The 26199-nt window shown below is 44.3% G+C and overlaps 1 protein-coding gene across 1 annotated transcript in view; it reads left to right on the forward strand.

Annotated features, from left to right (window-relative positions):
- UGDH (UDP-glucose 6-dehydrogenase) overlaps positions 1-26199 on the forward strand; it is a 293962-nt gene that overhangs the window by 157262 nt on the left and 110501 nt on the right. Inside the window, exon 6 of the mRNA XM_044063569.1 lies at positions 1270-1374. Within this exon, the coding sequence (XP_043919504.1) occupies positions 1270-1374 (105 nt within the window). The remainder of the gene's footprint in view (positions 1-1269; positions 1375-26199) is intronic.

A 26199-nucleotide genomic window follows, 5' to 3' on the forward strand; every position in this document is an offset into this window, starting at 1 on the left:
ACCACTCCACGAACCAACTCACCAAAGACAGAAAAAACACACTGAACTGGAGAAATGGTCACCATCCACTTTTAATGTGTTCCTAGTACTTCAGCATCAAGCCAGGGAAGGCTTGATGCCAAAGTACTAGGAACACATTAATATTACACAGCAAGATTGGACACCCTTTGTTAAGGGCCTTAAAGTAGCTGATAAGGAGTTGGCTGATGGCAGTGATAACTACCTTATAGTATGGGCAAAAGGGGGCATAGCTTGTAAACCTCTGCCAGCCTTTCCCAGGTGTGTGCGTGTGTGCATGTGTGTGTAAATCAAACCTCAGAGTATTTGTGTCAGCTACTTCGCAAGGGACACAAAGCACTGGTTAATGATTGAGGTCTTGGCCTGGCCACTCAGCTTAGATCTCAAGTCTGTAGCTATGCCAGTGGGGAGTCTTATTGGGGATCTGGAGAAAGAGGGGAAACCAGCCCCAGACTGACTGTGGTCTCTGTGTGCCCTTAAGGGAAATTGCACTTTATGAAGAGAGCTGCATCTGGAAGTAATGTGTGTATACCTGTTATCCACCCAGTGTACGTCCCCCACTGTTTCCAGTGGTGAGGAATGAGGCTCCTTGATTACTGGTTGACAGTGGTGTGTTATCACAGCATAGTTAGCATGCTGTCTCATGTACACTGACTCTGGCAATTAGTAGAATTTAGGTATAGATCTTCAGCTTTGCAATGCTGTGTGTTAATCACTTGAGAGAGAGAAAGAGACCTTGGTGGTGGATTTATGGAGAAGGTTTCCAAGGGATATATGTGCTTGATGGTCAGATTCCTTTGATTGTACCTAATGGAATTCCCTCAGTCCCATGTTCTATAATTCTAGGATAACTGCACTTTTATCTTTCCGTTAGGATTTTTAATCAAGGTGATCAAAGTACTGTTTCTGATTTAAGGTGGCTTCACATTACTCACTCTTATCAATCCCAGCATTGCACTGACTACCCTGCCCTTCTGTACACTACCAGAAGGTCTGTAACATAATGTTCCTCTACACTACCAGAAAGTCCATAGTCTAGTGTCCTACACTACCAGAACATCAGTCATGTAGTGTCTACTCTGCCAGAAATTCGCATAGCAAGCATTTCTGAAGGTCATTACACTTCTGCTAGTTTGTTCCTGACATTTGTTTCATTTCCAGCTTTGTTGGATGTACCATTCATTGGTGTGCTTGACATAATCTATGTGAATCTGTTGTACAGTTTTAACAATATTAAACATCTTTCCATAGGATTTGGGGGCAGTTGCTTTCAAAAGGATGTCCTGAATCTGGTGTATTTGTGTGAAGCTCTGAATTTGCCTGATGTAGCACGCTACTGGCAGCAGGTAATACTGTGATGTTAACTTCCAAAGGGTTATGGGAAATCTGATGGCAACTTTGTATAATTTGATAAGTTATATTGGTGCAATATCTGCAAAAATTAAAATGTTTGTGTACTTTGATAAACATTAGGAAGGATGTGTATTGTAGTAAATCTGTGAATCTTCTTTGTTCGTGAATTTCTATAAAGACTTTTGATCAATAACTTTCTACAAAATAGTTTTTGTTTGATCAGAATGGCTTATATAATTTCCATTAGTTGATCATAATGGTTCTGTCAATGTAAAATATCAGCTGCCATATAGTAGTACCAGACTGCCACAGGGGCCAGCTCTTTTTAGTTTGAGATTTTTAGCATTGCATTCATTCAAAGGCTGGTAGTGTAAAGACTTGAAAGGGGTAGGGGAGGGGGATGTAGGGACGGAAGTAATATAAGATCCTGCTTAACAAAAGTTTGACACATGGCCAATCAACAGTTCTGTGAAATCACAAAGTATTGAATGTGTAGTGAAAGCATGGCAATAGGCACTCACTGTTTCACTCTCTGAGAATTTGCAGGGGACTTTTTGTCCTCTGCCCCACACTTCTCTGCTATTTAAATATACTAACCCGGCGATCATTGTGTCTCCAAGAAAAGTGAATTTGCTGAGGTACAGCAGTCTCTATCTTTAAACACAGCTCATATGAATCACACATTTTTACACATTTTAATTACAAATTACTTAGAATTAATCTTGGCACCCTTATTGAAAGATATTTTTGTTTACCATTCTCAAAAGAAGATGAGAGGAGTTACACAAATCAAACAAATGAAATATTCTTGATGATCCAGTCAAAGAAGGGAGCCTACCCTGGACTGTTAACTACTGAAAGTGGGCAGAGCTGTGGGGTCTGATTTTTATACACCCCATAATTCTGTAATCACTGAAGTAAACCTAGTTGCATCTTTGACCACTGTTTAGTAAATCGTGGAAGAATGACATATTATTGTGTACAGATTGCAGGAAGGTAGATAATCCCTTCCCTGAAGAATAGGAGCAGGGGGAAAGGCAAAAAGCTGCAAACCAATACTTTTGGCGTCCATAGTTGACAGATTGACTGTGTCACTTATTAAAGAATTTTTGAGTATGTAAAAGTCCAGGACAGTGTTGCTGTCGTAGCAGGAATGTTTGTCAGACAAATGTAGTAGGTTTATTACCCTGGATCACTAAGGCAATCGACAAAAGAAGAATGTGATGTGGCCTGTCTGTATTTTAACGAGTTGTTTGGTGCATTTTACTGTTAAATTGTTTTACTGTGTGTGCACTTGATTTATCTACTTAAAAGTTAAAATTTAAACTGGATTTTTAGTACTGTAGGTGTCACAGTCAACTGTGATAGCCTTTTCTGTGCATTTTTACTGTTTTAATTACTTTTTGCTGCTTAATTTCTAAAAAAAAAAAAAAAAAATATGATCTGTACTGTTCGTTTCTCACCCTTTCCTATACTAGAATAGTCTGGATCCCAGATCTGCTGGTTTCAGGACTTCAGTCTGTGTTTGAGTGGTCCAGACCTTGTTGTGGTAGGCTAAGGTCTTTCTGCTTATCAGTGAGAGTGGTAAGCATTAGAACAGCCTATCTGATGCAAGAGGAGTGGTTTCCAGCTCTGAAATTTACCTTATTGGCTGTTTTGAGCTGATTTCTATCCCTTTCAGCTTTCTGAGTTAAAAACCTGTGTTTGTGCGAGTCTGCTCAGCGCCACATAGCTAGGGTTAAACTATTCCCGGCACCATAAACTCTGCTCTTCTGTTTTTCCCTTAGAACTAGCCAGATTCTTAATTTTAGCACTTTAATCTGCTTTTCCATGTTCAGCACTGGTTCAGATTTGTTGTAAGCACTAAATAAGATACAAGTTACTACAGAACTCAACCTTCCTCATTACCTAACCGTTTTTGTACTCATCTTCCTCAAGTTACTTTGAAGAAAACAGCTCCAGTACTTACTTCCCTCACTCGTCTAGAGGAAAATACTGATTCCCCAGGCATGTTCAAGGGACAGCTCCCAGTGTTCTCTTACCCAGGCATGTCGGAGGGACAGCTCCCGGTGTTCTCTTACCCAGGCATGTCCAAGGGACAGCTCCCAGTGTTCTCTTACCCAGGCATGTCCAAGGGACAGCTCCCGGTGTTCTCTTACCCAGGCATGCCCAAGGGACAGCTCCCAGTGTTCTCTTACCCAGGCATGTCCAAGGGACAGCTCCAGGTGTTATTTCCTGTCTATCTGGGAAATAGTGATTACCCAGGCATGTCCAAGGGACAGCTCTCGGTGTTCTTTCCTGTCTACCTGGGAAATAGTGATTACCCAGGCATGTCCAAGGGACAGCTCCCGGTGTTCTCTCCTGCCTACCTGGGAAATGGTGATTACCCAGACATGTCCAAGGGGACAGCTCCTGGTGTTCTCTCCTGCCTACCTGATGAATCTGGGCATATTGGGGCAGTGTAGCAATTGCCTCATATACACTGACAACCCTCTCCTCCTGCCACCCAACACTACAACCTGTGAGAGATGCATTTATCTAGCCAAACTGGAAGCAAAGCTCTTTCAACCCAAGACTGAACTTGTCAGTCAAGACGAGAAGGTAAACACTTGCACCACACCATACTCATCACACAGTCCCACTAAACCTACACCATCAAAACCCACTCATAGATGCACAAAAACATTCGCAGAGGCTCTCAATAATAATCTGCCCAAGAAACAGAGACTTCCAAAGCAGAAACGCAAGCAACTTCCACCCCTCAACACAACCCAAAAGACGCATAACCCACAGACTCAGTGTGCCACTCAACCACAGCCCATAAGGCAAAACAATGTACCCAACACATTAGTCATAGGTGACTGTATAGTCAGACACGCTGATGTTTCACTCACCAGACTAGACAAGGAGAAGGTTACTGTTAGTTGCCTGTCGGGTGCCAGGATCCGCCACATAACCCACGCACTCAGGTCACTCCACAACAAGTACAAATATGACTCAGTCATTGTCCATGTTGGTATGAATGACCTGAGACATACCTTCTTGGGCTACATGAAAAGAGGCATGGTAGAGCTGTCTGATCTTATAATCCAGGCAGGTATGACCCTAGCTGTGAGTAGCATCTTACCTTCGCCCAGAATGATGCCACAGTATAAGGATAAAATGATTGACTTCAACAATTGGCTAAGCTTCTCGTGTCATTCTAAGGGAATCCAGTATCTGTCTGCCTGGGACGACATGGTTGACAGGCCACAATGCTTTGCCAGAGATGGCCTGCACCTGTCGCCCCTGGGATTCTGGATACTGGCTAAGGCTCTTGCTGCCCCATGTAGTGCCTTTTTTAATGACAAACCCACCACTGTAACAGGTACAGGCAAACAAAAACTGAGGGTAATGCTATTCAACATTAGAAATCTAAACCTCAAAATGCACTCACTCTAGGCACTCCATAAAATGGAGAACATCAATATCTGTGCTGTGACTGAAACCTGGTTCAAGGCTCCAGAGAGCACCCCTGCATTACCAGGCTATAACTCTTACCATACCTTTCGGCCATCTAACCTGGACCAGAACACCAAGGCAGAGTTGTGTCCATATTCATTAAGGATGCCCACACCTCTAGGCTAGTTGCCCAACATAATGCATCCAAAATTAGCAAGTGCAACTAACTCTGGGAAAAACTGCAATCCAAATTGTAGCTTGCTACAGATCCCCCACCATGCCTCAGGACTCCCACTCCTCTTTTCTTGATATATGGGAAAATATTAGGGTCCAACCAAACACCCTAATAATGGGTGATTTCAACTACCCCACCATTAACTGGCAAAACTACTCATGTACCAACTCCTTAGCTCAATGCTTTCTAGAATTCCTCAACTCCAATGCCCTGGATCAACTTATCCACATCCCCACCAGGGGCAACAATATCAGAGACCTAGTCATTACCAACATGACTGATAGGTGTTCCACACCTGAAGTCAATTCTGACCATAAGCTAATCACCATAGATATCCACATCCCGCCCCCACCCCCCTGTAAAAAATTTCTCCAAAGTCAACTTCATGCTTCTTAAGACAAAAGTGGCAAACCTCACGACATCCATGCAGATGGGCAATACAGTTATGACTGCAGAATCTTATACGAGTGCATTCTGTAAGCACTTACATGAGTGCATAGATCGTGCTATCCCTAACGGAACCAAGATGCTATCCTTCAAAAAAGGAAGCCAATCTGGTGGTCCCCTGCTATAAACAAACTCTACAACAAAAGGAAGAAACTGTTGCAGAAGAGGGTAAAATCCCATGAGTGGAGGAGCTCCCTGGTCAGTCTCAGTAAGAAACTGAGATTCCTCATAAAATCCTCCAAAGCTAGCTATGAAAACAAGATTGCCACTGATTCTAAGGACAACCACAAAGTATTCTATAGCTGTGTCAAGAATCTCAATGGCAACACTCAGGTTTGCTCTGAGTTACCGCACAAAAATTACAGAAACAACTGATATCGCCAACATCCTGGCTGATAGGTTCAGTGCTAACTTTACCCCCCTCTCACCCCCTAAAGGGCCCATATCCATACCAGAAGAATGCAGAGCCCCTGCAGTCATAACTGCGCGGGTAAAAACTGCACTCTCCAAAGCCAAGAACACTGCTTCCATGGGACCGAACAACATGCCAGGCTGTGTTCTACACAAACTTCAGAACAAACTGGCCCCCCACCTAAGCACCATGTTTAATCATAGCCTCATGTCAGGCTTTGTACCCACTGAATGGTGCACAGCAACAGTTATACCACTCCACAAAGGAGGAGCCACCATGGGCCCCTGGAACTATCGACTTATTAGCCTGATGAACCTGGTCTGCAAGGCCATGGAACATATCATCATGGAGCTCATAAACAAATACATAGGTAACATCCAAACTCTGGACCCCACCCAGTTCGTGTTTATGAAAGGCAGATCATGCCTCCTGAACTTGATCAACTTCTTTGAAACAGTCACCAAAGCCGTAGACTAGGGTAAGGCAGTTCACACAGACTATCTTGACCTCGCCAAGGCTTTCGACACCATCCCCCATACTGGAGTTATAGATAAACTCACTAAACTGGGTGTAAATCCATACGTCACAAGATGGGTTGCCAACTGACTCACTGACAGAACCCTCACTGTAAAGGTTGCAGACTCCAAATCTGACTTCAAACCAGTGACAAGTGGAGTACCACAGGGTTCGGTCCTGGGTCCTCTCCTGTTTGGTATCTACATCTCTGAAGTAAAGGCTAACACAGAGGGCCTCTGGCTGATGGAGTTCACAGATGACTGCAAACTAGGTGCCATAGTAGAGTCCCCAAATGACGTGGACATCTTACAGAAGGGCCTCACTGAGACAGATACCTGGTGTCAGAGCCATGGCAGTCAAGCTAAATGCCAAAAAGTGTCTTGTCATCCCCTATGATAAAAACTCTGTTCCCATGAAGTACCACATAGGCGGCAGTCCACTTAACACCAAAGGTGTGATAAGAGACCTTGGGACTCAGGTAGACTTAGTTTCTCCTTTGATGATCACATTGCCACAGTAGTCAGGAAATCCTACGTGGCACACCTCATCACAAAAGGGTTCTCATCCAGGAAAAAGAGGTCATTGTTCCCCTCTACTTGGCTTTCATTAGACCCATTATTGAGCACAATGCCCCTTTTGGAATATACCTCATCTGCAACAGCTAGAAAGGCCACATAAGTACTTCACAAAGAGGATTACAGGCCTCAAACAGATATCCTACACTGACAGTCTCAAAAAAACTCTAGCTTTACTCCGTAGCATATAGGTTCATAGGTTTATACTAGGCTATCTGCCCTAAGGCATTTATAAGCCTAGCCCAAAGTTTTGTGGCTTACGCCACCCCCTATATGAAAAAATACTGTGCCCATTAGTTTGTTGTGCCTCTGTCCAGCAGTGACACAGAGATGATTCCCGGGGTAAACCTACGATCTCCCATCCACAGGTCAAGATTTCTCTTGAACAGAGCCAGCGAGGTGCTCTGCCTCACATGGACCGGGATTCTATTCCACAGCATAGGGAGGCTCTGAGTGATAAATCTATCCCTCCAGCACATCCTATTTATATCCGTGCTAAGGTTCAAGTCGCTTGCACTAGTGGTTTTGGTGGATTTGGATTTTTTGAGGTGGAGCATGTCCATTAATTCCGGGTTGGACATGGCCTTGTATGTCAGGCACATGTCACCTCTGAGCAGATGGTATGCGACTGAATAGAGCTGGAGTTTCTTCAATCTGGCAGCATATGACAGATTTTGGAGTCCCTTTATCCTTTTGGTGAGGAACTTTTGGGGTCTCTCCAATTGCTGCAGATGTCGGGTGAGATGCATCCCGAATGGGGCATTGTACTCGATCATTGGTCTGATAAGTGAAGAGTACAGGGGAACAACGACCTCACTAGATCTGGATGTGAATCCCTTCATGATCAGGTGGGCAATGTAGAAGGTCTTTCTAACCACTTCAGCAACGTGAGTGTCAAAAGAAAGGCCACTGTCAACCTGGGTCCCCAGGTCCCTGATAACCTCTTCTGTGCTTAGTGGATTGCCGCCTATATGGTAGCTTGGGGTTACCTTGTTTTTCCCGAAGGGTATGACTATACATTTTTTGGTGTTTAACTTCAGGCCATGGCTCTGGCACCAGCTATCTGTTTCCGTGAGTCCCTTCTGAAGGATATCCGTGTCCAATGCACTTTCCACTATGGTGCCCAGTTTGCAGTCGTCTGCAAACTTTGTCAGCCAAAGTCCTCCCATGTTGGCTTGTACTTCTGAGAAGTAGATGCTGAACAATAGGGGGCCAAGGACCGAGCCCTGTGGGACAACACTTGTGACCGGCTTGGAGTCTGACATAGCGCCAGCAACTCTAACCCTGTGGGTTCTGTCCTTAAGCCAGTTTGCAACCCATCTTGTGACATATGGGTTTACATTTAAGCTGGTAAGTTTTTCTACAATACCCGAGTGGGGTATTGTGTCGAAAGCCTTTGCAAGGTCAAGGTAGGCTGTATGGACTGCCTTTCCCTCATCAATGGCCTTGGTGACTGTTTCGAAGAAGTCGACCAAGTTCAAAAGGCATGATCTTCCCTTGACGAAGCCAAACTGGGTCTGGTCCAATGTCTGCAAGTCCCCTATATCTTTGTTTATGAGCTCCATTATGATCCTCTCCATAGCTTTGCAGACTAGACTTGTTAAGCTTATGGGGCGGTAATTACCAGGGTCCGTAGAGGCACCGCCTTTGTGGAGTGGGACCACAGTTGCCGTACGTCACTCCTTGGGCACGTATCCTGTGGTAAGGCTGAGATTAAACAGCTGCCTTATGTGCGGGTTTAATTCCTCATTTAGCTTGTGTAGCACACAGCCGGGGACACCATCCGGTCCCATTGATGCTGTGTTTTTAGCTTTAGAGAGAGCAGCTTTCACCTGCGCATTTGAGATGTCTGGGAGGCTACACTCCGCTGGGATAGTTATCTCTCCTTTAGGGGGGGAAAGGGGGGTGAAGTTTGCACTGAATCTGTCTGCCAGTTTGTTGGCAATGTCTGTGGGTTGTGATTTTTGTATCATTTTGGACTAATTCTGAGCATATCTGGGAGTTTCCACCCAGGTTCCTAACATAGCTGAAAAAGGCCTTATGATTGTCCTTTGAATCCATGGCAATTTTTCCTCTCAAAATTGGCCTTAGTTGATTTTATGAGTGCTCGTATTTTTTTACTAATAATGATCAGGGGTGACTTCCCTTTTATGGATTTTGTTCTATCATGTAATAGCTTTCTCCTCTTATTGTAAAGTTTGTTAATGGCTGGGGTCCACCAGACTGGACGTTTGCCCTTTGTGGAAAGAGTCTTGGTTTTATTTGGGATTGCCTGATCCATGCAGTCCTGGAGGTGTTCATAGAAGGCATTTGTAAGGGCTTCCGCAGCTTGGGTTGTGGTTTCCACTGGCTCAGGGGCCTTGAAGGATACCACACCAGTCTTGAGTAGTGTGAAGTTTGCTTTAGAGAAGTTCTTCACTGTGGTCTTTTTTGTTTGGGGTGGGCCTACTCCAAGGTGATCTCTGGCTAACATACAAAGCTATGTCAAACCCAGAGCTGTTGGACTTTGCTACACCTAAAGAAGTCCCAATCTCTCTGGGATACATGCTCTAGGGACCTAAACCTTGTCACCACAATAAATAGAACATGCTGGAGGGATAGACTCCTGTGTCAGAGACTTCCCATACTCTGGAACAAGCTACCTATCTTTGTCAAGCAGAGTTCCCCATTAGCACTCGAGAAAAATCTTGATGAGTGGATGGGAACTAGGAAATTCACCCCGGGGATCACTTCTGTGGCTCTGCTTGACAGGGGCACAGGAAAATAACTTTCTTGGGTGGCAAAAGCCAGGGATCCTTGTTAGCTAGGCTTACATAGACCCTAGGGCCGATAACCTAGTACCTACCTATGAACAAAATGTTAATTTATAAACTGGCTTCCATTAGAGTAAATTCCATGTTGATAGCCTTAGTTGATGCATTGAGTAACACTAAATGGAATCCTTAAGAAAGAAGTAATGAATCACATGATCACTTTGAGAACATTTTTCTTCACTTTCTTTTAGAATAACATTGTAGAGAAGCTTTAAGAAAGATGTCTTCTGAAATAGTCACTTCAGAAAGTGAGATGGTTAAAACAAAAAGAGATGCAGAATGTTGACTGTGTAGCAGCATGCATTTGTTGCAGAAAATACAAGATAATGTATCTGGATAGATAATTAGCAGGGACTGACAACAATAATGTAATGTGAGGTGCAAACAACAGCAGAAATGGAAAAGGATCTTTGTATATTTAATGATGCAAAATGGGCAGCAAGTAAATAAAATGGAAAGGAAAGACAGTAATGTTGTGATGGACAGGGAAGGATATCTGTAGTAGAAAAGAGGAAGATATTGTTTCGTTATGAAGGCAGTTGGTAATATCATGTCTAAAGTACCGCATATATGGTTCTGACAGAGACATGACCTCTAAAACGACATTTACACTACAGGTTGTTAAATGGTGCAAGGTCTGTTCTGGCAGATACATGAAAAAAGGCTATTGGAACTTAAATATCTTCTCCAAGTCCTGGTTCATAGCTTCAATTCCTTCTCTTGTTCTCCTAACATAATCCTGTTGTAAGCTTCCTGGCCCTGTCAATCCTGTTTCTTCCCTCCGTCCTCCTCTTCAGAGTTTACTTATCCCTTCCCTGAGCTGCAGTGCCATTTTTAAATACTAAAAAACCTCTGCCTAGCTACACTCTGTTTCTTTCTGTCCCGTGGACATCCCTCAGTAGTGTTCTGTCCTGGGCATCTCAAAACATCACTTATGAGACTATCATCCTAGGTGATGTCAGTATTGACTAGAGCTCCCTTAATTCCCACTCTCCCAAAACTAGCATCAATCTCTTTGGATTCTCTCAACTCATCACCTCTCCCACCCATATCAGTAAACACACAAATAACAGCACTACCCTTGACTGGATCCTCGCCTGCCACCACTCTACCTGACCCTCTGGAGTGACCATCTCCCTACCCACATGTTACGACACTCGCCTCATCTGCTCAAACCTCACCAATAAAAAGACGGCCATAATCTCTCTAATTTCTGCCCAGATGCTTTCAAATAATCTTCTCTCCTCTGTTAACTGGTTCTTTCTCTACTCCCTCCCTCTCAATGAGGCTGTCTCCAAATTTAACACTACCTTCCTGAGTATCCTAAACTCCTTAGCCCCAACTAGAAAAATAAGAACAAAAACTAACTTTGCTCCATGGTTAACCCAACCCACCCATAAACTAATGCTAAACGAGATAGCGCATGGAAAACCTGAAAAAAAAAACTCCCATCGCCATCTCCAAACCTATAGAAAAGTTACCTAACCAAGAAACAAGTCAATCTGGACAAAAACCAGTACTGTCAAAAACCATTAGGTAACCCCAACTCCAACATGAAAAAGTTTTGGAATAGTATCAACAAACTCTTACATCCAGGTAACTCTTCTACACCCAACCCCTGTCCTAACAGCTCACCAACAGACATAGGTTTATAAGTAGGTACTAAGCTATTGGCCGTGAGACCTATATAAGCCTAGCCAAAAAGGTTCCCTGGCTTTCGCCACCCAAGAAAATTATTTTCCTATGCCCCTGTCAAGCAGTGCCACAGAAGTGATCCCCAGGGTGAATTTTCTGTTTCCCATCCAGTCAGGATTTTTCTTAAAGAAGCCCAATGAGGAGCTTTGCTTGACATGAATGGGGTAGCTTGTTCCAGAGTATGGGAAGTCTCTGGGACAGGAATTTATCCCTCTGTTTATTGTGGTGACAAAGTTTAGGTCTCTGGAGCGTGTGGTTTGGAGAGATAGGGATTTCTTTAAGTGTAGCATGTCCAACAAGTCTGGGTTTGACATAGCTTTGTATGTTAGGCAGAGATCGCCTCTGAGTAGGCGATATGCGATGGAGCAGAGCTGGAGGTTTTTGAGTTGATCTGTGTATGGCATCTGTACTTAGTGAGGTATTCCTGTGGCCTTTCCAATTGTTGTAGGTGTCTTGTGAGATACATGCCAAATGGGACATTGTACTCTATAATGAGTTTGATGAGGGATGAGTAGAGAGGAACAATGACCTCCTTTTTTCTAGAGGAGAACCCTTTTGTGATGAGGTGTGCCATGTAGATGGATTTCCTATCTACTGTGGTGATGTGGTTCTCAAAGGAGAGACTACTGTCCACCTAAGTCCCAAGGTCTCTTATCACACTTTGTGTTTAGTGAGCTACTGCCTGTGTGGTAGTTGATGGGTATTGAGTTTTTCCCAAAGGGGATGACAGTGCATTTTTTGGCATTGAGCTTGAGGCCATGACTTTGACACCAAGCATCTGTATCTGTGAGGCCCTTTTGTAGAATGTCTACATCATTAGGTGATTATTCTGTTATGGCTCCCAGTTTGCAGTCATCTGCGAACTTTGTTAACCAAAGACCTTCTGTGTTGACCTGCACTTCAGAGAAGTAGATGGCGAGCAGGAGAGGACCCAGGACCGAACCCTGTGGTACTCCACTCGTCACTGGTCTGAAGTTGGATTTGGTGTCTGCTACTTTTATTGTGTGGGTTTTATCAGTGAGCCAGTTGGCCACCCATCTTGTGACATAAAAGATTTATGCCCAGTTTAGTGAGATTATCTATAATTCCAGAGTGGGGGATGGTTTTGAAAGCCTTGGTGAGGTCAAGATAGGCTGTGTGCACTACCTTGCCCTCGTCTGTGGCTCTAGTGACTGAGGCAATCCGGTTTAGTAGACAGTTATCTACCTTTTACAAACCCAAACTGAGTTGGGTCCAGGGTTTGGAGGTTACCTATGTCTTTGTTTATAAGCTCCAAGATGATACACTCCATGGCCTTGCAGACCAGGCTCGTCAGGGTAATGGAGCAGTAGTTTCTGGGGTCCATGGTGGCACCCCCTTTGTGGAGTGGGATAACCGTCACTGTGTGCCATTCAGTAGGCACATAGCCCAAGGTGAGGCTGTGATTGAACATGGTACTTAGGTGGGGTGCCGGTTCATTCTGTAGTTTGTGCCGTATGCAGCCTGGGATGATGTATGGTCCCATGGATTCTGTGTTCTTGACTTTGGAGAGTGCTGTCTTTACTTGTTCATCCGTGATTACAGGGGCTTTGCATTCTTCCGGTATTAGGAATGGCCCTTTGGAGGGTGAGAGGGGGGTAAAGTTAGCACTGAACCTATCTGCCAGGATGTTGGCAATATCTGCTGGATGTTCTTAGTGTTTCACTGTTGCAGTCATTACATTTGGGTTATCTGCTTGCAGGTAGCCCTCAGTCGGTGTGATTAACAAAGTCTTGGGTCCTGCATCAGTTGCTGTCCCTTCTTCCATGACGTCAGGTCATCAGGGGTATAAAACATGCAGCCGACGCTATTACCTCAGTCTTTCTTGCCGTGCGGTGCCTGAAGCAGAAGCAGTTCGCAAGTGCCGGTCGGCAGACTCCTGAAATTTTCGTTTTTGAGTTTCAGAACCGAAGTCTTCAACTAAAGCTAAGTACCCCATTGAGGAAAGTTTTTCTTGCTCCTTACTGATGTCAGTAAAAGTTAATAATTGCATTTCTTGTGGAAAGCAAATACCTCATAAAGATTTTCATTCGTACTGTACTCCTTGCCTAGGCCCTGACCAATGACGTACCTTGCTGTCGGTTTTGTACTTTATTTAATCAGTGCACTATCCGTCGTCTGTATATTTTCGCCTCTAAATATTTCGGTTCTCAGTTTAATTATCTAGAAATGTCATCAGTTAGCCATCCGACTACTGGGATTCTGAAAAAAATGCAAAGATAAAGATAGACAGGCCACCGAGGTCCAAAACTGCCGACACTTCTCCTAAGCCAGTCGCCAGTTCGCGGGTACTCAGTGAGGTGCTTTTGCAGCCCCTGATACCCGCTACTTCTGATTCGCAGGCCTCTACTGAGACCCATTCAGAGTCCGGTATGCCACGAGGTACTTCACCAATGGAACCCATGGATGTCTCTACCTTGGATGGGTCAGAGCAGCTGTGCAGGCACCGGTTTCTGAGGGTGTAGTCAGGCCTACAGACTTGCATATTAAACCAACACCTCCTTTACTCAGGCCTAAATCTCGATCCATGTCTAAAAAACTGACACCCAGGCCACATGGTCAGGCCCCTATGCCTAAAAAACAAATGATAAAAATGGCTGAAGATCTAATTACTCCAATCAGGGTTAGTCAAACCCCTCACCCCCCCCCCCCCCCCCCCAAGAGGCCTAGGGCTGAGCTTGATTATGAATCTTCTGATCAGGATTCTGTTTCTTCTGACTTTTCTGATAATCCAGGATTTGTCCATACCAACTTATGAGGATTCTGATGCAGAGGACTCAATTCCCTCTGCTTCCCCTCCTGAGGATTTTTCTGTTGGGGAGCCTGTTGGGGAGCTTTACATACTTTAAGGGAGCATTTCCACTGGGAAAGCCAGGAATTTTCTGATTCAAAAAAGAGGCTTAGGGATTTCCTCCTCCTACCTCAGCATAGGCCTTTGGCTAGACCTCCTGTACTAGACACTGTTGATGTGTTCTCTGAATCCAGTTTGGCCCCTGATTCCCTGCCTCCGGCTCCTAGTAAACCTGACAGTTACTACAGGGTTCCTGAGTCCCACAAGTTTCTTTTCAAAAATCCTGTTGCAGATCCCAAGACTATTTCTCAGGGGCCCAAGGGCATTAAGGCTTCTACTGCAAAAAATCCTACCCCTTCTGATAGAGTCTCCAGGGCGCTGGATAGATGGGGTAAAAAGGTTTATACTTCTGCAACCTTGGCAATCAGAGCTTTAAACTGCCAATTTCTTATGTTAAAATATCAACAGCATAATGCTGGACTGCTTAAACAGAAAATGATGTTGATTCGTGACTGTGTGGAAAATAAAGATTTACAGGATTTAATGCATTCTGCTGAACAAGTTGGAAAACATACTTTGCAATGTGGTTTTGATTCTTTAGAGGCCACTTGCAGGGCTGCTGTTACTGGATCTGTGCTTAGAAGGCATGCTTGGCTTGAGCAATCTTTGCCTGATCATGTTAAAGCTAAATTGTTGGATGCTCCTTTAAATCAGGACCGCCTGTTTGGCAACAAGGCTGAAGAAGTTCTTAAAAAGATGGAAAATAAAGCAAAAGCTATGCAAACTGTTAAAGATGTCTTGCAAGTGCAACCTCCAAGATTCAGTAGGCACTGGCCTACTAAGAATTGGTCCTTTCCAGTTCCTTCCAGGTCCTCCCAAGCCAAACCCAGACATAGCAAAACCCACAGGTTTCAGTCCCAGGGGACTCTCAGAACTAAGCAGTAGGGGGCCTCCACTTCCATATCTGGAAATAACAAGACACCCCCTATGGTAAACAGTCTCGATGACTTCCTTTTAAAATTCCCAAGCACTTATCTTTTGACTGCTCCTTTGGGGGGAAAGATTTCTGTTCATACAAAGAACTGGGAACTCATACCCCAGGACAAATGGGTTTTAAATAGTGTCCCAAGGATACAGATTTAATTTCCATAAGTTGCCAACACCAAACATGTGGCCAGAACTGCCCCCAAATTAGTGGGCAGAGGCTCAAAAACAAGTACCTTCCCCTCTTAAACATTGGGGCTGTTCAACTGGTACCAGAAGAGGAAAAGGGACAAGGTTTCTACTCCAGGCTTTTTCTGGTACCCAGAAAAGACAAATCATGGCATCCAATCCTGGACCTGTCTACTCTAAACACCTTTCTGGAGATTCCAAAATTCAAGATGCTGACTCATCACCAATTACTTCCTATGCTAGGCAAAGACGCGTGGTTGGCAACTCTAGATTTAAAAGAAGCATACCTGCACATCCCGATCAGGGAGTCTTGCAGAAGATACCTACGCTTCAAAGCAGGCTACCCGCTTTATCAATTCTCTGCACTGCCCTTTGGCTTGTCTACTGTGCCCAGGGTATTCACAAAGTGCCTGGCTCCAGTTATTGCATTTTGCAGGCAAAGAAATATTCAAATATATCCATACCTGGATGATTGTCTAATTCCGGCAGAAAACCAGGGCATACTTTTAAGTCATCTGGCATTTGTAAAAAGGATTCTAACTTGTCTGGGGTACACCATAAAGGAAAAGAAATTACAACTGGTACCCTGCCAGCAAATTACATTTCTGGGTGCAAGCTTGAATACAACTGCCCAGATGGCTTTCCTCATGCCAGAAAAGCAAATTCATTTGGTAACTTACTTCAAACAAGTGGCCACAAAAATCCTGTTATCTGCAAGACAAATACTGCAAGCTTTGGGGTTCATGGCCTCCTGCATTCTTGTAATTCCATATGCTAGACTGCATATGAGGAAACTACAGTGGTATCTAAAAAGTCTATAGAGTCAACATTATCACAACCTGGAAACCATGATTCCTATCATACCTTGCATACGCCTGGAGTTCCTATGGTGGGCAGAGGCCTGTCACCAAAACAAGGGACTACCATTCACACTACCCTCTGCCACCCAAACCCTAACTACAGATGCATCAGACTATGCATGGGGGGGGGGGGGGGCTCACCTGGCAGGGAAGTGCATTCAGGGCAAATGGAACCCAAATCAAATGCACCTACATATCAATCAAAAAGAAATGTTAGCTGTACAGAATGCTCTGACATCCTTCAAGGAGTACATTCTTCCAGGACACCTAATGGTAAAGACGGACAACACCACAGTTATGTGGTACATAAATAAGCAGGGGGGTACACATTCCTACCCCCTCTGCAGACTAGCCATGGCATTGTGGAACACAGCCTTGAGCTACCAAGTGCAAGTGCACCTACAAGTTCAATTCCTGCCAGGAATATTAAATAAACTGGCAGACGGACTAAGCAGAAACCTCATGGACCTACACGAGTGGAAAATGGAACCAATGATTTTCAACATGTTGACAAGCAAATGGGGGAGCCCAGATATAGCCCAAATATCTATTTGCCTCACCCCAGAACTACCATTTGGACAAGTTTTGCCCAAGGACTCCTCACAAACAAGTCTGGAAAGTGGATGATCTGTCCTTCAGCTGGAAAAATCTATCAGTCTACACCTTCCCCCCACTGCCTCTGCCTCTGCTCTCCAAAGTTCTATTAAAATTTCTTTTTTGGAAAACAGCCTTCCTTTTAGCAATAACTTCAGCTAAAAGGATATCTGAATTATGGGCCCTTATGTCAGTGGAGCCTTTCATCATCTTTCATGCGGACAGGGTATCTCTCAGGACCAATACATCCTTCATGCCCAAGGTGGTTTCCAGTGTGGCTCTTAATCAGTCCCTTCATTTGCCAACCTTCTTTCCCAATCCACAGAACAAAGGGGAATGGATTCTACATTCCTTGGATGTGCACAGACAACTTAGATTCTACTTGGACAGGACTAAACCTCGAAGAAAATCTGAACAACTGGTGGTAGCATTTGCTGCAGGGGCAGAGGGGAAGGCTATTTCAAAACAAACCATTTCTAAATAGATAAGCCATTGCATTCATTTCTGCTATAAGCACCATGGAAAACCTATCCCCCAGGGGATCAAATCTCACTCCACCAGGGCTGCATCTACTTCTGCAGCCTTTCTCAGAGGTGTTCCTACCAGGGACATCCTAGAAGCTGCTACCTGGAGCTCTGTACATACTTTCACCAAGCATTATCATTTACCAATTTTCTCTAAATCCAGAGCTGGCTTTGCCACTGCTGTCTTGCAGGGCCTTATAGCTGGCACTAATGCTGTATAAACTCCTCCTCCCAACCATAGCTTTGGGAATCTACCCAAATGTAATGACTGCAATAGTAAAACACGAAGAACATAGTACAGTTGTGTACACTTGCCATAAATGTAGATGTTCGAGTGTATTCACTGTTGCAGTCCTGGATGTTCATCGTGCATACAGCTGCAGTCATAACAGATGGGTTTTCCTGCCGTCAGGCGGGTCCTCGGTCGGCCGAATTCCAAAGTCTAGGTCCGGCGTCGGTTGTCGTCGCTTCCTCCCTGACGGCAGTGCGACAGGGGTATAAAAGATCCAGCCGACACCATTTTCTTCAGTCTTTCTTGCCGCGCGGTGCCCGAAGCAGAAACAGTTCGCAAGTGCCGATCTGCCAGCTCCTGAGATTACGAATATTTTTCAACCGAAGTCTTCTTGAAAGCTAAGTACCCCGTTGGGGAAACTTTTCTTGCCTCAGACCGATGTCAGACAAAGTTAATAATTGCATTTCTTGTGGGAAGCAAATCCCGCATAAGGATTTTCATTCCCTCTGCATTCCTTGCCTAGGCCAGACCACGACGTCTCGGCCTGTCGTTTTTGTGCTACATTCAACAGACGCACTATTAAGCGTCGGGCGGAGTTCGCCCAACACTATTTTGGCAAAAAATTTAATTACATTATGTCGTCGGATACTCAGACTCCAGTTATAAGTAAAAGACGCAAAGATAAGGACCGACATACGAGGTCCGCAACTTCTACCGACACCACGCCAAAACCGACTACAGGTGCTCCGGTTCTCAGTGAGGCGCCTACGCAGCCCCTGACTACCGACGACACTTCATTGGCGGTGTCTTCTGTGCCCGAGGTCGCAGGCTCTTTGGCCCACACCCCGACTACAGATACCAAAGCCACTATTGGCGGTGAAACTCAGAGTTTAGATAGACCTGCCACCTCTCAAGGTGTCTACAGGCCTTCCTCTTCTTTTTCCATCAAGGCTTTCACTAAGTCTAAATCAGCCATGCATACTAAAAAACAAGCTCCACAGGGCCCTTCTCAAGGCCCCATGCCTAAAAAGCAGATGCTCAAAATGGCTGAGGATTTGATTACTCTTATTAGGGGTTCTCAACCCCCTCTCGGACAAAAGACCCAGAGTGGAGGAAGAATCCCCCTCCTCGGACCAGGCCTCCATTATTTCAGAACATTCTGAAGACCAGGAACATTCTTACTCCCCTTTTGAAGATTCTGATGCAGAGGAGTCCATTCCCTCTGTCTCCCCCCCTGAGGATTACTCTTTTGGGGAAACCTTACATACCTTGAGGGAACACTTCCACTGGGAAGGCCAAGAGTACTCGGACTCCAAGAAAAGGCTTAGGGATTTCCTCTTGCTCCCTCAGCACAGGCCTCTGGCTATACCTCCTGTCTTAGACATTCTAGATGACGTGTATTCAGAGGCCTGCCTTAACCCAGATTCTTTACCTCCAGCTCCAGTCAAGCCTGACAGGTATTACCGGGTTCCTGACTCACACCAATTCCTATACAAAAGCCATGCGGCTGACCCAGAAACTATATCACAGGGTCCCAAGGGAATTAAGGCCTCCACTGCTAAAAACCATTACCTTCAGAGAGAGATTCCAGAGCTTTAGGGAGGTGGGGGAAAAAGGTTCACACCTCGGCCACCTTAACCATGAGGGCATTAAACTGTCAGTTCCATATGTTAAAGTACCAACATACATAGTGCAGAACAAGTGGGTAGACATAACTTGCAATGTGGTTTTGATGCTTTAGAGGCCTCATGTAGAGCTGCTGTTACAGGATCAGTCATACGTAGGCATGCCTGGCTCAAAGAGCAAACCTTACCAGATCATGTCAAAGCTAAATTGCTAGATGCCCCTCTGCAAAAGGATGTATTGTTTGGTGTTAAAGCTGAGGAGGTATTAAAGAAAATGGAGGAGAAGGCAAAATCAATGCAAACAGTAAAAGATTTCCTACAGGTACAACCTCCACATTTCAGTAGAAATTGGCCTTCCAAAAATTGGTCCTTTCCAGCCATGGACAGACCCCAAAGAGGTAGATACAGGCGCCCGAGGGGCAGAGGGCAATCTCAAGGATCATTTAGAGGCAGACAATGGCAAGCACCCACATAAAGAGGTGGTGAGGATAGTTCACAAGCACCCACATAAAGAGGTGGTGAGGATAGTTCACAGCCATTCAGAAAGCAGAACCAATGACTTTCCCCTTTGCATGCCAAGCAAGGCTCAAATGGCAGCACCTTTAGGTGGAAAACTGGTATTATTTTCAAAAAATTGGCATATTGTTACAAAAGACAAATGGGTCCTGGACATTATAGACAGAGGCTACAGATTTCACTTTCACACCCTTCCAGAAATGAGAGGCATGCCAAACCTGCCACACACTCAAAGGGCAGAGGCACAGAAACAAATTTCAGATCTCATGGACATGAAAGCTATTCCTGGTACCAAGGAAGGGAAAAAATTGGAGACCTATTTTGGACCTATCCATCCTAAACACTTTTTTACTCGTGCCAAAATTCAAGATGCTCACATTACAGCAGCTTCTTCCCATGCTCGGCAAGGAGTCTTGGCTGGTAACATTGGACCTCAAGGAGGCATGCCTGCATGTCCCAATCAGACAAGATTGCAGAAGATACCTCAGATTTCTTGCAGGTTCAACCCATTATCAATTCTCTGCATTGCCCTTTGGCTTATCTACTGTGCCCAGTGTGTTCACGAAATGCCTGGCATCAGTAATCGCCTACTGCAGACTTCAAGGGATACAAATATACCCTTATCTGGATGACTGCCTGATCCAAGCAGACAGCAAGCACATACTTATGAAACATCTGGCGTTTGTAATAATGTTGTTGAATTCTCTGGGATACACAGTCAACAAAAAGAAATCAAGGCTAATAACCTCTCAAACAATAATTTTCCTGGGTGCCAGCTTGGATACAAACACCCAGATGGCCTACCTCATGCCAGAGAAACTAAAGCAACTAACTCAATACTTCAGAAAACTGGCAACTTTCACCAGGCTGACTGCAAGGAAAATCCTGCAGGCTCTGGGATTCATGGCATCTTGCATCCTACTAATCCCATGTGCAAAGCTACATATGAGGAAACTTCAATGGTACCTAAAAAACCTATGGTCTTAACACAGCCACAATTTGGAAACAATAATACCACTAATTTCATGTCTTCAAAAGGAATTTCTGTAGTGGGCTCAAGCATGCCAAAGAAACACAGGTCTCTCATTCTGCAAGCCTCAAGCAAATCAAATCATCACAACAGATGCCTCGGACTACGCCTGGGGGGCGCACATGACAGATCGGTGCATTCAGGGCAAATGGTCCCAAAAAGAAAAGCACCTACACATCAGTCAGAAGGAAATGCTAGCAGAAATCAATGCTATTATAGCTTTCAAGGACCTACTGCATCCAGGCCAGCTATTGATAAGGACAGACAACACCACAGTAATGTGGTACATAAACAAACAGGGAGGTACCCATTCATACCCCCTATGCAGGCAAGCCATGTCTTTTTGGAACATGGCTCTAGAATTACAAATCGAGCTTCAAGCACAGTACCTGCCAGGCAAGGAAAACACACTGGCAGACAACCTAAGCAGAAATATGACCGATCCACACAAATGGAAGTTGCATCCTCAAGTTTTCACAAGGATAACTCAAGCATGGGGAAGGCCAGACATAGATTTCTTTGCCTCCCACAGAAATCACCAATTGGCAAAATTCTGCTCATCCACAGGCCTGGAAGGTGGACGCACTCTCCTTCAGTTGGGCAACAATGACAGTTTATGCCTTTCCACCTCTCCCTCTGCTGCCCAAAGTTCTATTAAAAACCAGAGCAGACAGACCAAAGATGATTCTCATTGCTCCAGACTGGCCAAGACAACACTGGTATCCACTCCTGAAAAGCCTGACTCATTCCCCACCATGGATCCTGCCTCTAATGCCTCTTCTACTGACTCAGCACAACTTCAAAACACTACACAGTCAGCTGAAAACACTCAGTCTAGCCACATGGAAGATTCCTTAAATTCACAACAGGCCCTACTCTCCAAGGAGGTGCAGGATGCCATTTTGGAGGCCAGAAGACCTTCTACAAGAAAAGCCTACTCTGCAAAATGGAAACGGTTTTGTGCCTGGAATGAGAAAAAGGGTCAGAATCCAGGATTACTAAATTTACCCCAAATGTTACAGTACCTAGCTGAGATGCTAAGCAATGGACTTTCATTCTCCTCCATCAAAATCCATGCCTCAGCCATTTCTGCAAAATACAACACTGATCCTCCTTTATTCTCTCACCCCCTCTTAAGACAGTTCCTCAGAGGGGCTAAGAATATAAAACCCCCAAGGAAACAACCAGTACCTGCTTGGGACCTCAATTTCATACTAGAAAAACTGACCTTGCCTCCTTTTGAGCCAGCTGCTTCAACAGAACTGCAATACTTGTCTTGGAAAACAGCCTTCCTCCTGGCAATCACTTCAGCTCGCAGGGTTTCGGAACTACAAGCCCTCATGGCTGTGCAGCCTTTCATCATTTTCCATCAGGACAGAGTTACCTTATGAACCAATCCGTCCTTTATGCCAAAGGTAGTATCCAGGGTAGCCTTGAATCAGGCTATCCACTTACCTACCTTCTACCCTAATCCTCAAAACAAAGGGGAAAGACTGCTACATTCCTTGGACATTCACAGACAGCTGCATTATTATTTGGACAGAACAAAACCTTTCAGAAAATCAGAGCAACTCTTTGTATCATATGCTGCAGGAGCTCAAGGGAAGCCTATTTCCAAACAGACGATCTCAAAGTGGATAGCCCACTTCATATGCTTTTGTTACTCTTTTCATGGTAAATCTGTACCTGTAGGCATCAGATCTCACTCCACAAGGGCCACAGCTACCTCTGCAGCTTTCCTCAGGGGGGTTCCTACCAAAGATATTTTGGAAGCAGCCACTTGGAGTTCTGTACATACCTTCTCCAAGCACCATCACCTACCATTATACTCCAAATCTAGAGCAGGCTTTGCCACTGCAGTCTTGCAGGGCATCCTGGCTCCTCCTAGTTCCACCTAGTGCCTACCACCCCTTTTTTAGCTTTGGGATTCTACCCATCTGTTATGACTGCAGCTGTATGCATGATGAACATAGTACAGTTTTGTACCTACCATAAATGTAGATGTTCGAGTGCTAATACAGCTGCAGTCCAGGTTTCCCTCCCTCCTTCCCCTCTAGGGGTATACTTTTATGGTGTATTTGCTTGCAACTACTGTTTTTTGATTATATTGCATTGCATTATTACATAATTTTATGTATTGCCTTCCTTCTGGGGGCACCTGACATCTGGGGCAAGAAAAACTGAAGAAAATGGCGTCAGCTGGATCTTTTATACCCCTGTTGCACTGACGTCAGGGAGGAAGCGACGACAACCGACGCCGGACCTAGACTTTGGAATTCGGCCGACCGAGGACCTGCCTGACGGCAGGAAAACCCATCTGTTATGACTGTAGCTATATTAGCACTCGAACATCTACATTTATGGTAGGTACAAAACTGTACTTTACCCTCCCTCCAGCCCCCTAATTTTTTCTGGCTATATCTCTACTTTCTTTTACTATGCTTAAAAGCCTTTTTGGTGTATTTGCTTTTTGTTGGAGGTATACCTTTGTGTGTTTGTTTATTTGCTCCCCATTAGGGGGGCACTTGACATCTGGGGTAAGAAAAACTGATGTAATGGCATCGGCTGCATGTTTTTTACCCCCGATGACCTGACGTCATGGAAGAAGGGACGGCAACCGATGCAGGACTCAAGACTTTGTTAATCAGGCTGACTGAGGGCAGCCTGCCAGCAGATTACCCAGATGTTATGACTGCAACAGTGAATATACCAGAACATCTACATGTATGGTAAGTGTACACAACTGTACTTTCTTCCAATCTTGGGATTTTACTCTCTTTTGCAACAGCTTCTTCTGTTGTAGAGTTTGTTTATGGCAGGGGACCACCAGATTAGCTTCCTTTTTTTGGAGGATAGCGTCTTTTCCTGTTGGGGATGGCACAATCCATGCACTCATGTATGTGCTTATGCAGTGCATTTGTGTAAGATTCAGCAGTTGTGCCTCTATTTTCCATCTGCATGGGTGTCGTGAAGTTTGCCACTTCTGTCTTAAGAAGCATGAAGTTGGCTTTGGAGTAATTTTTGATGGTGGTTTCTTTAATTCCTTCTTTATTGACACTATAAAAAAGTTAACTAAACCTGACAACACCTCCCTCTCCCCTTCTGATCCCCTTCCCTCTACCATTTCCACCCAGTTTTGTCTTAAAGCTGTCCCTACTGCATACATCAGATCTCTTCTTACCAGACTGAAAACCTGTTCCATTCTGCTGACAACTTACCTCCTCCATTCCTTAAACTTGCAGCTAATTCTGTTGCACATCCATTCTCCATATTAGTGAACAGGTCAATTCAAGAGAACACAGTCCTGACATCTGGAAAAACTCCTATGTCATACCCCTCCACAAAGGTGGCAATTCAACTGAACCAGCCAACTACAGACTTATTGTCATACTATCCCCTTTATCCAAAATTCTAGAAAAATATATTCATAACCATAATTCATAAAGACAGTACAGTGGTGCAGCGGTAGCATTTTCACCTCACAGCAAGAGGTTCTCAGGTTCAATTCTCAGCTGGAGTGCTTTCTGTGTGGAGTCTGCATGTCTTCCCTGCATTCATATGGGTTTCCTCCGGGTGCTCCAGTTTCCTCCCATGTTACAAAGATATACATCTTGAGGATTTCTCCCTGGGCCTCCGCTGAAAATTGGCTTCATTCCAAGTTGGACTTTCCCGATAAATAATAAAAATAAAATTACCAGCTTCTCCAACGCATCCTACAAGACAACCTGTTAACTCCCACCCAACACAGTTTCTGTCTGCACCACAGCACCTCTACAGCTCTCATTTCATTTACACAGAATATCACCAAAGCACAGGACAATAACAAACTAGTCTCATGCCTCTTCCTTGACCTATCTAAAGCTTTCAACACCATTTCCCATACCCTGAAAATCTCAAAACTATATTCCCTTAACCTCTACTCTTCTACCATACCTGTGGTTCTCCAGTTACCTCACCCAACAGATTCCCATCCGTCAAATGGCTTTCTGCCTCCTCCCCCTTCCTCCCAATCCAAACAGGTGTTCCCCAAGGGTCAATCCTTGGATGTCTCCTTTTTAATAACTTTACAAATAACCTACAAATTTCCTGTCCAAACTCCTCACTAGTACAGCACACAGATGAAGCCACTATTATCTCATGCTCTGATAACCTTCCCCTCCACCTTGCTCTTACTCAAGATTTCCTCCTTTCAGTCGAAAAATGGCTGACCAGTAATCAACTTCTCAATCCCAAAAAAACAACACTTCTACTATTCCTCCCAAATCACTACAGCAACACAAAAATACTTCCACAGTATTGATTCTTAATACAATTATCGCTGTTGAACCGCATAGTAAATGTCTGAGTGTAATCCATAGATGACCAACTAAAGTTTGACGTACATATTCAGCAAGCCATCAGAAAGACCCACCAAAAACTTGGTCTCTTATACAGACATAAAAAATACCTCACTATTAATGCCAAACATTCTGTAGCACAGACTTTGCTTCTTCCAACCTTACATTATGCAGCCCCTTTTCTCACTAATATTCAGTCCAATATATTAGCTAAACTTGAAACCACCTACAATAAGATAGCTAGATTCACTGCCAACCTTCCCTATCACTCTCACCACTGCATAGCTTTAAAAAACCTACAATGGCTTGAGCTCCATAACAACTCCTTCCCCAACTCCCCTTTACACACACTAGCTTAAATCAATCCTCCCACTGCCCTGCCCTCATGGACCTATTCACTCCCTATTCACCTAAACATAACCTACGCAGCACAGACCTACACCTCTTGGACATCTACAAACCCAACAAAAATATTGGCAAATTTTTATACAGCCACTCCACCACCATTGCCTGGAATAGACTTCCTCTTTCTCTAAGTACAAAGAGCAACTTCCTTAACTTCAAAAAACTTCTAAAGGACTTGTTTACTAATTCCTGGACCTGTCCTTGCCCCACTCCTACCTACACTACTCCCTCTCCTCTTCCCCTCTCGGCTCTCACATTTTACCCCAACTACTCATTTAATGTCTTTATGATATTCTACCAACCTTGAATTTCTCTCTGATGGCAATTGTTAGATGCTTGTAACACAAAGTGTTCTCCATTATACAGGATCCAATAAAGGCAGTCCCACGAACCATTGCTGTATACCAAAGTAATAACAATAGTTCTCGTCAGAAAGACTATTCAGTCCACAAACAAACAGTACTTTTATAAAATTTATTGAATTACAATGCGATGTAGATTTAGCGCTTTCATTTCCAATACAGGAAACTTCATCAGAATGAATGGCATTGTTCTATTTACATATTTATATAGTTCTGTACTTGATTAA

This window comes from Protopterus annectens, chromosome 2.part1, assembly GCF_019279795.1.
Source record: "Protopterus annectens isolate FY-2018-M chromosome 2.part1, PAN1.0, whole genome shotgun sequence".
Lineage (NCBI taxonomy): Eukaryota > Metazoa > Chordata > Ceratodontiformes > Protopteridae > Protopterus > Protopterus annectens.